Below are 14462 nucleotides of genomic sequence, written 5' to 3' on the forward strand. Positions count from 1 at the left end.
TTCCCTCCTGGAGGTGCCTGCCTGCTACTATGCACCTCCACTTGTTGACCTATAGGTACTTCAAACCCATACATCTCAAACTGGATTCATCACTTTGCTGTACACCAGAAACTAACACAACATTGTAAGTCAACTATACTTCAATTTTTTTTTTTTTTTTTTTTTTTTTGGTGGTACGCGGGCTTCTCACTGTTGTGGCCTCTCCCGTTGCGGAGCACAGGCTCCGGACGCGCAGGCCCAGTGGCCATGGCTCACGGGCCCAGCCACTCCGCGGCATGTGGGATCTTCCCGGACCGGGGCGCGAACCCGTGTCCCCTGCATTGGCAGGCGGACTCTCAACCACTGCGCCACCAGGAAGCCCTATACTTCAATTTTAAAAATAAAAAAAAAAAGAAAATATCAAACTGGATTCATCTTTCCTCCCAAGTCTGTTCCTCGTGCGTCCCCTGTTTTAGTGAATGTTGCTATTTCTGTCAGCTTTATAGAAATTTTTCATTCATATTTCTTTGACACTTCCCTGTTCCCATCCTCCCTCCTATGTATTGATTGCACAAATGATTAAGTTCTGTTAGAGCTACTTCATCTGGAATGATTTCCCTCTTCTTCCAACCCCTACTTTATTCTGTAGTTACCCTGGTAATTTGATCTTGTCATTTTCCTACTTAAGAATTAGACACTGTGGTGGCTCCATTTGTTCCAGGATAAGGTGCTTCATGATCTGGAGATGCCTCTGGAGCCTCACTTCTTGTGAGTTCATTCCCATGGTGTCCTCTGTGCTAGCCATCTCAAACTACTTCAGAGTCCTCCACAGCAGGGCTTCTGAAACCGTAATGAGCATAAGAATTCCCTGGGGATCCTCTGAAAATGAGGATTCTGACTTTGTAGGTATAGGTAGGGGACTGAGATTCTGCATTTTTAACAAGCCCTCAGATGATAAAGGTGCTGCTGGTCTGTGAACCAGCAAGGCTTTGATGGAGCACGTTGCACATCTCTTTACCTTTGACTGTGATGTTCATTGTTGGGATGTGTCTCCTCTTCTCTGTTTAATCTCTGTTGCTGGCTTCTCCCTTTGACCACTCCCTTCTTGTGCTTTCTCTCAGATCCGGAATCACTAAAGCACCCATTAACACTATTGCATGTGTACCCACCAGCACTCCAGACCTGGTTGAAGGTTCCTTGAAGGCAGGGACTTTGTCTTACTCTTTTTGCCTCCCCTGGTGTCTGACTTTGTGGCACATAGTAGATGTCAAATGTTTGTTGAATAAATCAATGAAAATCTTAGATATTGAGGGAGGAGTATTTGTGGGATGCAAAGGAGTTTGAAGGGGTACTTAACCCACTCATGTAGTGCAGTGGATCTCCACAAATTCACCCTGATCTTGATTTCCAGGAATGTCTGAGAAGGACAGATGAGTATTATTGAGTGAAATTATTAGAATTTATTAATACTTAGGTGCTTCAGAGGAAAGGTAAGCTTTGAGTTAAATCAGTTTGGAAGCGGATCTGGATTGATGATTATCTTAAAGGTGAAGAGCACATATTGCCCTATGACAGAATGATGTGACTTCTAAAATTGAAAGGAGAGAAAACTTTTCCTTGTTTACCTCTCATTAAAAAAACGTTCTCAGCACATTTAAAAGTCTGTCTGGGTCCTTTGGAGTTGCGATTCAGCCTCTGCTCCCTGTGGGTTTAAGTTTATCAATTACAGAGGACTATGATAGGCACATGTACAACATGTTATGTTTGTGCTATCCATAGAGAGGAATATAATACTGTGGCATTTCAGAGAGAAGAAGGAAAGAAACATTTGTTTTGTGGTAGGGGATTGCTCAAGTTTAAGAGGCCATGTGGTAATGAGCAGTCAGAATGTTCCAGGGGAAGAAAGAGGTGGAAGAAACTTGGAGGCCATACTTTTATCCTGTGTGTCTACGTGGGGTGGGATGTAGTGGAAGTTGATACTGCAAAAGTCAATCAATTTCTTTTTTTAAAAAAATAATTTATTTTTGGCTGCGTTGGGTCTTTGTTGCTGCACGTGGGCTTTCTCTAGTTGCAGCGAGCAGTGGCTACTCTTGGTTGCGGGTGCGCGGGCTTCTCATTGCGGTGGCTTCTCTTGTTGTGGAGCACAGGCTGTAGGCACGCGGGCTTCAGGAGTTGTGGCACACAGGCTTAGTTGCTCCATGGCATGTGGGATCTTCCCGGACCAGGGCTCGACCCTGTGTCCCCTGCATTGGTAGGTGGATTCTTAACCACTACACCACCAGGGAAGTCCCCAATCAGTTTCTTAAAGCTACCAGCGTTGATTAGAAAGTTGGTCGGAAGCCGTTGGAGGCTTTTGAGAAGTACAGTTCTTGACAAAGTTTACAAAGACCCTAGGAGAAATAGGGACTGGGGATAGATAGACCAGTGAGGAACAACATTGATACATACTGCAGATTAGGCTTAATAGGGCCACAACTAGGTGGTGCAGAACTGAAGAAAAGATACTTCCTTTTCTGAAGGAAAGAGAACAGGAGCTTGGAGAGAATGTTAGAATTAGGAAGAATTGATTTGGAGATTAGGATAAATAATAGTACCTTTGGGGTAGATCTTTACCATTGTCAAACTGTGTTTGTATGAATTTATCACACACACGTTTCATCTTCTGTGGGTTGATATTACAAGTTAGGAAACTGAGGTTTAGAAGGGTGAAGTAATTTATCCGGAATCTCCAGTTGGGATTCAACTGCAGATGCTGTGATTCTCAGTTCCCAAGTGCTTTGAATATGTTGTGTTTTAGGTGCTAAAGGGATTACTTATGGACATAAAAACATTTTTTAAAAAAGGCAATACATAATACAGTATAAATTGAGGAATTAGAGACTATCACAAGTAAGTAAGCACATGATAAGATCTCAGAATGTAAACTCTGGAGGGCATCTCTAGAATAATCTAGTCTATCCCACTCTTGCTTTATATTGATAGATTCTACAGAATATCTTGCTCCACGTGACATCTAAGGTCCCAGCCTGGGTAACTGACTCTTGTTAGTTCCTGTCATGGCTGAGACAAAGGAGACATCCCTTTGGACTGGAGGAGCCTGAGATGGAGGGGACATCTGGATAGGTGGAAAGGAATGGCATTGGTGTTTCAAGTCAGAAGACTGTTACCAAGTGTAGAAGGGTTGCAAGTGACTTTTTTACTCTGAAGTTCTGTGACTTACCGTAGAGCATAAAGCAGTGTTTGGGGGACAGCTTAGCTGGGCAAGAGTTTTCGGAGAACTGAGGTCTTGGAAAATTCAGGGAGAATTTTTCAGGGAGAAAGTTCATTGTGACAGCTTTACAAAAGATTTTTTAAAAGATCAAACAGCAGATATTTATTGAGTACCTTCTATAATAAGAACTATTTATTGAGCACTCTTTTGTTAGGAATCTTATTTTTTATGTGATCTTTACAAGGTAGGTACTTTTTCTCACTTGAGGGAACTGATGCTTAAACCAAATACCTTTCCCAGAGTCACGTACCTGTTAAACAGCATAGCTTGGATTTCAGTAGGCCTTTTAAAATAAGTCTTGTACTTTCTGCTAATACATTTTTAAAAGAAGAAATGATGTAGTTAATATTTATTATGCTTAATTTGCTGGGTCCTTTATGTATACTTTTCTCAGTGTTGCCCAGACCTTGGGCATTTGTGTACTGCCTTCACATTTTTTTGCCAAATCTAGTACTACCTAAACTATTATTTATGTTTAGCATTTTTCTTTTCATTGGGTTTAGGTTTAAACTGACATTTTATAACTTAATTTTGTTTTAAGCAAGAATTCTAGGAAGATAAAGAGCTAGATGCAATAGTTATTTTAAACTATTTATTGAAGTAAATAAAACTACAGAAATAGAAAGTCTTTGTCTACATGCTATCTAAAACCATTTTCCTGGCAGAAGTGCAATATTTTGGGAAACACTGCATTATCTCAGTCTTTGTGATATTCCTGTGCGGTGAATACTATTATCTCTGAGATTTTACAGGCTTAGAGAGAGTTGTGGTAACTTGCCCAAAGTTACATATCTTAGAAATGGCAGAGCCTGAAATCAGGACAGTCTGTTTTTTTTTCCCCTTCCAATGAGAATGTCTTGAATGGCCTAAATTTTGCATAATGGCTAACCGTTTATCCTTTTTTTTTTTTTTCATATAATTAGAGACTTTTGGCTTACAATTAGTGATAGTTCCCAGGAAACATGGCAACAGATATAAAAAGAATATGTTAGACATTTCTTATTGGAATCTAGGTTTCTATTGAGTCTGGTGTCAGCAAATTTGGAATACTAGACTTCTCAGTACAAGCTCTTCTGTTCTTAAGCTTCTTTCTTTTCTCCTTATAATATAGACTTTACAGTTAGGGGCCATGTTGGAAATTCTTAATTTTTTTAAACACATAAAATATTCCTGTTAAATTTGACTTTAAACAAGAATTTTAAGGACAAAAATCAGGAGTAATTGCCAAAATTTCCCCTCCTTATCCCAATAACCATTTTACATTTTTACATTCAAGCCCACACTCTGAAAGCTGGTGTGTTTCCACTATGCCATGGAGCCTTCTGTTTTTGTCTCTAAGATTGTGCTTATCAAGTGTTATGAAAATGATACATAATACGTTAAGATGTATACAGAGGATTAATCGAGACTCTGTAGGGCTCTTTTACATGAATTTTTCTCTATTACATGGAAGTGAGAATTAACAAATTGTACTGGCAAGACTTGTTGCCTGGAATTTGCAGTTGAATCAGGTGGGAGCCTTGGTGATTCTCATCTCCGCGCCCACCCTCTAAGCTTCAGTCTCTCACTTGGACTGCTGCAACAGCTTCCTAAATGGTATCTCTATTAAATTCTTGCTGCTGTCTAATTTTTGGTCCACCCTGCAGCTAGACTGATCTTTTCTAAACAGAAATATATCATACCACAACCCCTGCTTACAAAACCTTCAGTAGGGTTATATACAGTTTTGTACTTGGAATGAAATCTGTATCCAGAATAAAATCCAGACTCCTTACCTTCGCAATCCTCCATGATCTAGCCCAGCCGTCCTCTCCAATCTCATACCATCTGTTGCTCACGCACTTGGTCTACTGACTGTTCTACTTGGCCTAGAATACTCATCCTCTGATATCTGTATGGCTGCTGCCTTTCATCCTTAGTTAAAAATTTTGAGTGTCATCATCTTTGTACATTTAATCCAAAGTAGAACCCTACTGTTGTTTCATTGGAGTCATAGAACTTAACACAACTCGTGGGTTTTGTTGTTTTGTTTTTTAAGTTTAACTAATTGATTATCAGGTTTACTTACTAGATAAGTAGAAAGGCTGATCCTAGCACAGTGCTTTATACATAGAAGGTGCTTGATAAATCTTCTTTGAATCAATAAATGAAAGAATTTAGGTGTTGTGATAAAAGTAAAAAAAACAGTTATAGGATCCTAAAGAGGCAGTGGCATGAGACGGTTTTGGGGGAGATTGATCTGGCAGTTGTATGAAGAAAAGCTGAAGCCTGAGAAACTAATATGAGTTTTGTTGCAAAAATCCATGTGTTCTGGATTGAACAAGGAACTCAGAAATAAAGAGGTATCTGAGGGCTCAACAGATGCGCTGTGAAGGATGAGGGGGATTGAGCAATTATCCTAAGATTTTGAGCTTGAGGGAAAAATGTAAAGGTGGTGTAGTCAGTAGCAGTGAAGAAATTTGAAAGGAATACCAACCACTTTTAGGAGGAGTCATTGTTTTTTGAATTTTTAACATGTTAAAACTTAATTGGAATCAGTATATACATAAAATGTATAAAATAATTATATACTGCAACCAAGTTGGGTTTATTCCAGGTGTGCAAGCCTGGTTCAAGGTTTGAATAGTCAATTGATGTAATCAACCATACCAACAGACTAAATAAAGAAAACTCAAGTAGAATAGTTAAAATAAGGGATTGGTGAGAACATAAGAGAAATTTGGATACCTATTGCCTACAGAATAGTTCAGCAAAATATGCTTCTGTGAGAGCAGCATTGTGAAAATCAGTCTTGTATTTTATAAGCATGTCATAAAATCCAAATCCTGTCGTTATCAGCCATTGTAGACTTCCCCTTATCTCGTCTCACATTCCCTGCCTAGGTTTAATTTTTACCACTTTCCAGTGTGAACTGCCTGTTGCAGCCAGATTAGTTTCCTTGATGCCCTTCCGCCATGTTGAGCTCATTTCAGAATGAAATTACCCATGTACAGGTACAGGTCCTGTCATTTAACTAGCTTTTACTGTGACTTTGGGCAAGTTACTTTACTTTTCTTATCTGTAAAATCAAGATTATAGTCCTAATTTTCTATTACCTTGCATGTCTTAAATGCGTAATAAACATTAGCTACTGACTATACCTATTCTATCGCTGTATCTTTAAACTCTGATAGCTCTAGAGTGATGCCCAATTGGCTCATAATAGCAGTGAAAAAGGAAGAAGAGAATAGGGAAGGGAGAGTTTTAAAAATGTATGTGATTAGTTTGGTGTATATTCAGAGTTTAAAAGGAATGAATAACAGTTCAATAAAAAGTTTACTTGAAAGAAATAAACACTGAGACTATCCAAAACATACAAAGAACTCTTAAAACTCAACAATGAGAAAACTTAATGACCTAGTTGAGAAATTAGCACATCTGAACAGTTCACCAAAGAAATACTGAAGGCAAATAAGCATATGAAAAGATGCTCATATCATATGTCATTAGGGAATTGCAAATTAAAACAACAGTTAGATACCACTACATGCATGTTAGAATGGCTAAAACACCTATGGCATCTGTGGTGAGATGTGGGGCAATAGGAACTCTCATTTATTGCTAGTGGGGATGCAAAATGGTACAGGCATTTTGGAAGATAGTTTGACGGTTTCTTACAAAGATAAATAAACATAAGCTTACCATATGATCCAGCAGTCACACTCCTAGATATTTACCCAAATGAGTTGAAGATTTCTGTCCACACAAAAACCTGCACATACATGTTTACAGTAGCTTTATTCATAATTGCCCAAAATTGGAAGCGACTAGTATGTCCTTCAGTAGGTGAACTGATAAGCAAATTGTGGTACATCCAATACAGTGGAATGTTACTCAGCACTAAAAAAAATGAACTATCAAGCCATGAAAAGACACAGGGGAACCTTAAATGTGTATTGCTAGGTGAAAGAAGCCAATCTGAAAAAGATTACGTCCTGTATGATTCAACTATATGACATTCTGGAAAAGGCAACACAAGACAAGTAAAAAGTGGTTGCTAGGGGTTCAGGAGGAGGGGGAAGGGATGAGTTAGGTGGAACATAGGGCATTTTGAGGGCAGTGAAATATTCTGTGGTTCTGTAATGCATGTCATGTATTTGTCAAAGCCCATAGATATGTACACACAGAGCGTGAACATTTTTGTATACTATAGACCTTAGCTAATAAAAATGTATCAATATTGGTCATCATTTGTAACGAATGTACCACACTAATACAGAATGTTAATAGAGGAAATTAGGTGGACGGGGAAGAGGGTCTAATACATGGGAACTCCGTACTTTCTGGACAGTTTTTCTGTAAACTTAAAAATGCCTTGAAAAAGTAAGGCATTGATTTTTAAAAGTGACAGGCTTAATAGGGGAGCCTGTTAATTAGGGAACCCATGGAAGCCTGTTTATAATAATCTAATAATAATCTAGTCCTTGTACCTTTTTGAAATATGGACGCTCAACTATAAAATCATTATTTTTTTCACTAAAGAGTCAAAAAACACTAGCACCCATTATAAAAAAACAACAAAACCTGAGAAAAATAACTTTTTAAATGCCAGATTTTGCCAGAGAAAATTCATGGGTAACCTGGAAGTTGGTTGTGAGTGCTGGAGTCTCAGGAGGGAACCTGAGAAATTTAACTCAAAAATATAAAGGAGCCATTTATGACACTTGGGTGAAATGATAAAATAATTTTCCCTTATGTGTTTACATCACTTGGTCATCAGGTTTTGGAGGCAGTGCATTCCAGCTTGTTCAGGCCTGATGGTTAGGTTCCTACCTTGCATGGACCCACCTTAACCCCTGCACTTGTTCTTTCCTTTCTTTTCTATCACAACATACCTATCGTTCTAGGCTGTGAACACACCCTTTTTCCTTCAGGGTGTGTTCAAGTGAATTTAAAAATAAATTCTGTGTCAAATAAGAAATGTAGAAAGCGCTGCCATGTGAGGAAGCACTGGAGAATCTTTTTTTTTTTTTTTGTGGTACGCGGGCCTCTCACTGTTGTGGCCTTCCCCATTGTGGAGCACAGGCTCCAGATGCGCGGGCTCAGCGGCCACGGCTCACGGGCCCAGCCGCTCCGCGGCATGTGGGATCTTCCCGGACCGGGGTACGAACCTGTGTCCCTGCATCGGCAGGCGGACTCTCAACCACTGCGCCACCAGGGAAGCCCTGGAGAATCCTTTTGAAGAGTGAAGAATCCTTTGACTTAAATATGTAACTCTTCCCCTCCCCAGTTTATTTTATAGTAGATTCATATTTTGACTTAACTAATTAAAGCCAAACACACGTGAAGGAGACTTAGCAGCATTAAAGATTTATTTTGTGAGAAAAATTAGCTTTAGAATGTTCAGCATGCAGTGCTGGTTTGTTAACGTCTCTGTTTTCTGCCTGGATTTTATTTGTGTTTGTTTGAACTTACATTTTATTTTATTTTTTAATATTTATTTATTTATTTTGGCTGCACAGGGTCTTGGTTGTGGCATGTGGACTCTTAGTTGCGGCATGCATGCGGGATCTAGTTCCCTGACCAGGGATCGAACTCGGGCCCCCTGCATTGGGAGCGCAGAGTTTTACCCACTGGACTACCAGGGAGGTCCCTGATCTTACATTTTAAAACTGCATTTTAAACAGAGGTTTTATTTTTATGCCCCTTCACAGTTTATCAGATTTGGGTTGTGTAAAAAACATTGACAAATACACTTCACTACAGTTTTGAAATCTCTTATGTTATTAGCTTTCATTGTTGAACAATATTATTGCACACTCTCCTGAACCTGACACATTGTTCTGGGTGATTTAAAATAATATTTTGTGTTTGCCTGACTAACAAGGGCATAGGTTAGTAACAGCCAGACAAACAGCCAGAGAAAACTTTTGAAAATAAGGGATAAGTATATGTAGGCATGTATCTTCTGTGGTTTATAGGTAAAAATCTAGCATTTAATTAATTCAGTTCATTTAACTAACTTTAATCAATTAGCCATCTGCAAGTGCTGATCATTAGGCTTCTTAACTAAACAAGATAAGACATTGTCTTGTTTAGTTACTATTTTGATTTTTTCCATTGTTTTCCAGTCTACTGATTTACATAGGTGGAATCATTGATGGCCAGAGTGATTTGTCCCAGGTCACAGTGGTAGAATTTCTAGTGGAGTATCAGTTACTGCCTCTGTGTTTTACATAACCTTGTTGTGAAACTACTGGTGTAGCTTTCTTTAATGTAACATCAGGTACTTAATCATTCAGTTTTGTGACTGGTTTTCCAGGTTAATAACATAGGATAGGAAGTCAACAATTTTATTTTTAAACTCACTAGTATGTAAATATTTATTTTGGTAATTGTGGTAAAAAATGTGCACATGCTAGAAAAATGTGATTGTCATCCTAAACGCATTCTCAAATTAGTAAGTAGAGTGTTTTTACATTATACTTAGTTACTATATACTTAGTATTATTTAGTTATACTTACTGGCTACTTCTGAAAAGTCTAAGATATTTGGAGGTAAAGATGTAAATCTCTGAGAATTAGATAATTTTGTGTGAGATTTGAATGCACAGAAAGAGTTTAAATTCAATTCAAAGATTTATGACAGGGTTTCCTTCACACATAAGGATTATTTCTAAGTTTGATGTTTGTAAATCAGGTAGAGCCTATTTCTACAGCGTAGAATACCTCTGATTTCACGTTTTGGAGCGTTTGGTCTGCATGCTAGACCTCTTTTATTAAAATGTTGAATGGTTTAAAGGTTGTTTGCTTTTTATACATATGTACTAGTCTGACCTTAATTTTTTTTCCTTTTGACTTTCCCCAAATTAATGATGTTTAACAGCAGAAATCTAGTTTTATATTTGTTGGTTACAGTTGTTAAAATGATTAGAAAAGTATACAGTTAGCATTTTGACATATGAATTGAGAGTTGAAACATCACTGTAAAATGTTTCAGATTTATTTAGAAAGATGGGAAATTCTTTCGTTGTTAATGATCCTTTAAAATGTATAATTTTAACTTGGAAATTGGTCTTCTTAATAATTCATAATAAGCAACACCTGGAAAGCATTTGAAGACTGCTTTAGAATTCTTCAGAATTTTAGATATATTTTATATCTCTTGTCTCATTTGCAGAGGTGAGAAGAGCTTTGTAGCATAATCTTCATTTTCCTTCACTGACTTGGTTTTGGTTAAGGGAGATTTAAAAACACTTAAAACATACTGTATTATTGTCTTAGTTTGAGTTGATTCCATGTGAAAAGTTATCCAGATATTGTCAAACAGTTATTCAAGAGGTTAATTTGCATGCAATTTATGTGCATGTGACTTCATTTAAAGCAAAGGTCAAAACTTTCTTCCCTACCAATTTATACTTCCCTGTGCATTTTTGCTATTGTGCTATGAATTTAGGTATTTAGTAACTAATAAGAAAGCTTTGTATAAATTTTACTCACAAAGATGACCTATGTGGTTAGTAGTTGACATAGTTTATTTCTAATTGTCTTTCATTTTGTAGAGAGCTACTGAGCCAAGCCAGGCTGTATGCCATTGCTGCTGAAAAAAAGAATTATCTTCAAGAAGAGGCCACTTCTTCTCATAGAAGGAATACCAGTCAGTTTGATTGGGCTCTAATGAGGCTAGATAATTCTGTCCGAAGAACTGGCCGCATCCCTAAGACTCTTCTACAAAAAGTCTTTGATAACACCTGCCACTCAGGTATTTCAAGATTTTCTGTTAAAAAAGTTGAACTTAAGTAGTGGTTTGGTGGTAAGCTCATTATAGAGCACATTACTTGATACTTCAAATTTTGTTATTTCTATTCATGATTTTATGTTATGATTGTGATCTGTTTTTCCAACTCATCAGAGCAAAGTTTTGAGTAAAACATTTTGTTTTGCATGTTTATTTCAAAATTAGCAAATAAAAATGGTCTTCTCCCACAGTTTATGAAGGAATCACTTTGAGTGGTAAATTTTCTTGGAAGATATTAGTTTTTCTTCTGTTGTATAGTGTCTGCTTTCCCTAAGATAATCACATATGACAAATTCCCAGAAAGACTGATAATCACTATTTCCCTTTCATTTTCACTTAGCTATTAAAATTTATTTGAGTCACTTATGCAACTTTGATAATCTGATAGAAACTTGCCCTCAACACCCCCCCCAAAAAAAAAACCCTAACCACACATGCTCACACAAAAGCCCACGTGCAAGCCACACACATAATTTTGTATATAGTTTGAGAGCATTCACCAGCTTCCCAAAGCCCATCCATGATTTCAGTCACATTAAGCTGTAGAATCTAATGATGAGGGATACTAAAGAAGTATCAGTAATAACTTGCATTTAAAGACAGTTTTTATCATTTTCTCTCTTTGATTCATTGAGTTGTACGGCTATCACCGCAGTCAATTTTAGAACATTTTTATCACCCCCAAAAGAAACCTCCATACTCCTAAACATCAGTCCCCAGACCTCCATCCCTTCCAGCCCTAGGCAACCACTAGTGTACTTCCTTGTAGATTTGCTTATCCTGGATACTTTATATAAATGGAATCATGCAATAAGTGGTTTATTTTTGTTTTTGTTTTAAAGTCAGCTTTCAGAGACATGTGGATAAAGGGAGAAGGAAGTTAATATTTTGTAGAGGATTATAAACCTAAGTTGGATATTCTTGGGTTTTAATTGTACTGCTTTGTACTATTTTCATAAGATACTGAGAAGTTCAGCCTTTCTATTGCAGTAAGCACTAGGTTCTTTGTAGTTTTGCAGATTGTATAGATTTATAACCTTAGCTTCCGTAAGAAAACAGATCAGTTTTAAAAACTTGTAGTAACATTGTAAATGATACTTGTTGATTGGGATAGGATTTTTCTGATTTATGAGTATTCTTTTAATATTATCTTTAGTGAGGCAGGAGATTTTAAAATATTTACAGATTTCAGCTTAAGTTTTGATATTTATCTGCATGGTATTGTTACTATGTTAAATATTATACATTAACCTGTTTTCATAGGTAGCCGAGGTGGTAATCAAGCCTTGCTTCTGCTGCGCAGCTGTGGTTCTCTCTTGCCTGAACTAAAGCTCTCAGAGAGAACAGAATTTGCTCATAGGATATGGGACAAACTTCAGAAATTGGGTATGATTGTATGAATATACGATGTGTATGAAGGGTGTAGATACTTTCTCTTTTAGTAAAAAAGAATTTCTTTTCATAAATGCTGTAGTTCAGTTTTATGGAAGGGTTTTACTTGATTCATATTTTTTTGTGATATGACTTATTTGGTGAGTTATAGTGACATCTAGGGGCATTAAGAATAAAATAATTTTTCATAACAAGTATTACTTTTAGGGTAAGTTAAAAAGAACGAAGTAGAAAGACATTTAGTCTGTCAAAGTTATAAGTGCACATACTATTTGACGAAGCATTTCTATTTGTTAGAATTTATTAACATATCAAGCATTTCAGTGTTTTAATATGTTTATACTTAAAAAAATTCCTTTTGACGTACAGTTGATTTACAATATTATATTAACTTGAGGTGTACAACATAGTCTGTTTGTTAGAGTTTAGATAGATATACTCACATGTGCAAAAGGATATTCTTCATTGTAGCTTGTTTGCAAAAGTAAAAATTGGAACCAACTCTAATGTCCCTCACTAGAGGTTTGGTTAAATAAATTATGGAGTGTCTGTAAAATGGAATACGGTGCAACCATTAAAAGAATGGAGTTCTTCATATACTAATGTGGGGTTTTCTCCAAAATATAATTAAAAATTAAGATGCAGAACAGAGTGTATAGTTTGATACCATTCTGAAGAAAAATGTTTATATGTGTATGTGCATATGATATTAAAATATTTCTGGAAGGATGATAAACACTAGATACAATTTTTACTGTATACTTTTTAAAAAAATTATAGTTGATTACCCTATACTCTTTTATACTTTTTCATTTTGGGGCTATGAATAGTACCTATTCAAAAAATAAAATAGTTTAAAAGATCATTTGATAAAATTCAGTGTTCATTCCTGATTTAAGAAAATCTTAACAAAGCAAACAAGAAATATCTGTATGTCAGTAAGTCACATAATTTAAAAACACATGTTGAACTGGGAGAAATATTTGTGAGAATGGTTATATTCTAAAATAGAAAAGAGCCCTTACATAATAGTCATAACATTAATACCTCAATAGAAAGATAGACACGCATTACTTTCTATTATAATTGTTCACAAACATGTCTTTTCTCTATACTGTATATCCTTTGTGAGAGTAGAATTCATAACATCTTTGTTTTTCTCTTTGCCGGTAGAATAATGCTTTGAACTTACTACACTTGTTAACTAGTTGTTGAATTAATATTGTTAGAAACCTGGTAGATTGCCACCGTGACTCTTGTTCACAGACTTTTTTTAAGCTGCAAGAGATTTTTTTAGCTTAGGTAATATGTCCAAAGTTACAGAATGAGCTGTGACAGATCCGAGACTGGAACTGAGTTTTCCAGACTAAAGGGGATTCTTTAGTCCCCTTTAGTCTGGAAATGATAGGCTCTCATTTCAATGTTGCCATATGCTAAATTTTTTTTTTTTTTTTTTGCGATACGTGGGCCTCTCACTGTTGTGGCCTCTCCTGTTGCAGAGCACAGGCTCTGGACACGCAGGCTCAGCGGCCATGGCTCATGGGCCTGGCCGCTCCACGGCATGTGGGATCTTCCCGGACCGGGGCACGATCCCGTGTCCCCTGCATCGGCAGGCGGACTCTAAACCACTGTGCCACCAGGGAAGCCCTAAATTTTTAAAAATAGAATTACTTCTGGTGTACTTCTTGGCCACATCATGATAATATATGTCTCCTTAAGTTTTGTTATTCAGGTTATTTATCTTTTCTGGAGTGTTCTTTTGTTTCTTACTCTTTAAGTCAATCCATTTTTCAAGCTATAATTTAAATCCCTCCTTTCTAGAGTTTTACCTCCAGTCCCAATTAGTGTCTCATCAGTTTCCTGCATTAGAATTGTGAGTTTGTCTTTTTTTTCTTTGGCTGCATTGGGTCTTCATTGCTGCACGCGGGCTTTCTCTAGTTGCAGTGAGTGGCAGCTACTCTGTGTTGTGGTGTGTGGACTTCTCATTGTGGTGGGTTTTCTTGTTGCGGAGCACGGGCTCTAGGCATGTGGGTTTCAGTAGTT

The 14462-nt window shown here is 37.0% G+C and overlaps 1 protein-coding gene across 1 annotated transcript in view; it reads left to right on the forward strand.

The window, feature by feature from the left end:
* Positions 1–14462, forward strand: part of LRPPRC (leucine rich pentatricopeptide repeat containing) — a 106209-nt gene that overhangs the window by 3379 nt on the left and 88368 nt on the right. The window contains exons 2-3 of the mRNA XM_030857794.2: positions 10792–10991; positions 12291–12413. Coding sequence (XP_030713654.2) covers positions 10792–10991; positions 12291–12413 — 323 coding nt within the window. The remainder of the gene's footprint in view (positions 1–10791; positions 10992–12290; positions 12414–14462) is intronic.

Source organism: Globicephala melas, chromosome 12 (genome assembly GCF_963455315.2).
Source record: "Globicephala melas chromosome 12, mGloMel1.2, whole genome shotgun sequence".
NCBI classification, from domain to species: domain Eukaryota; kingdom Metazoa; phylum Chordata; class Mammalia; order Artiodactyla; family Delphinidae; genus Globicephala; species Globicephala melas.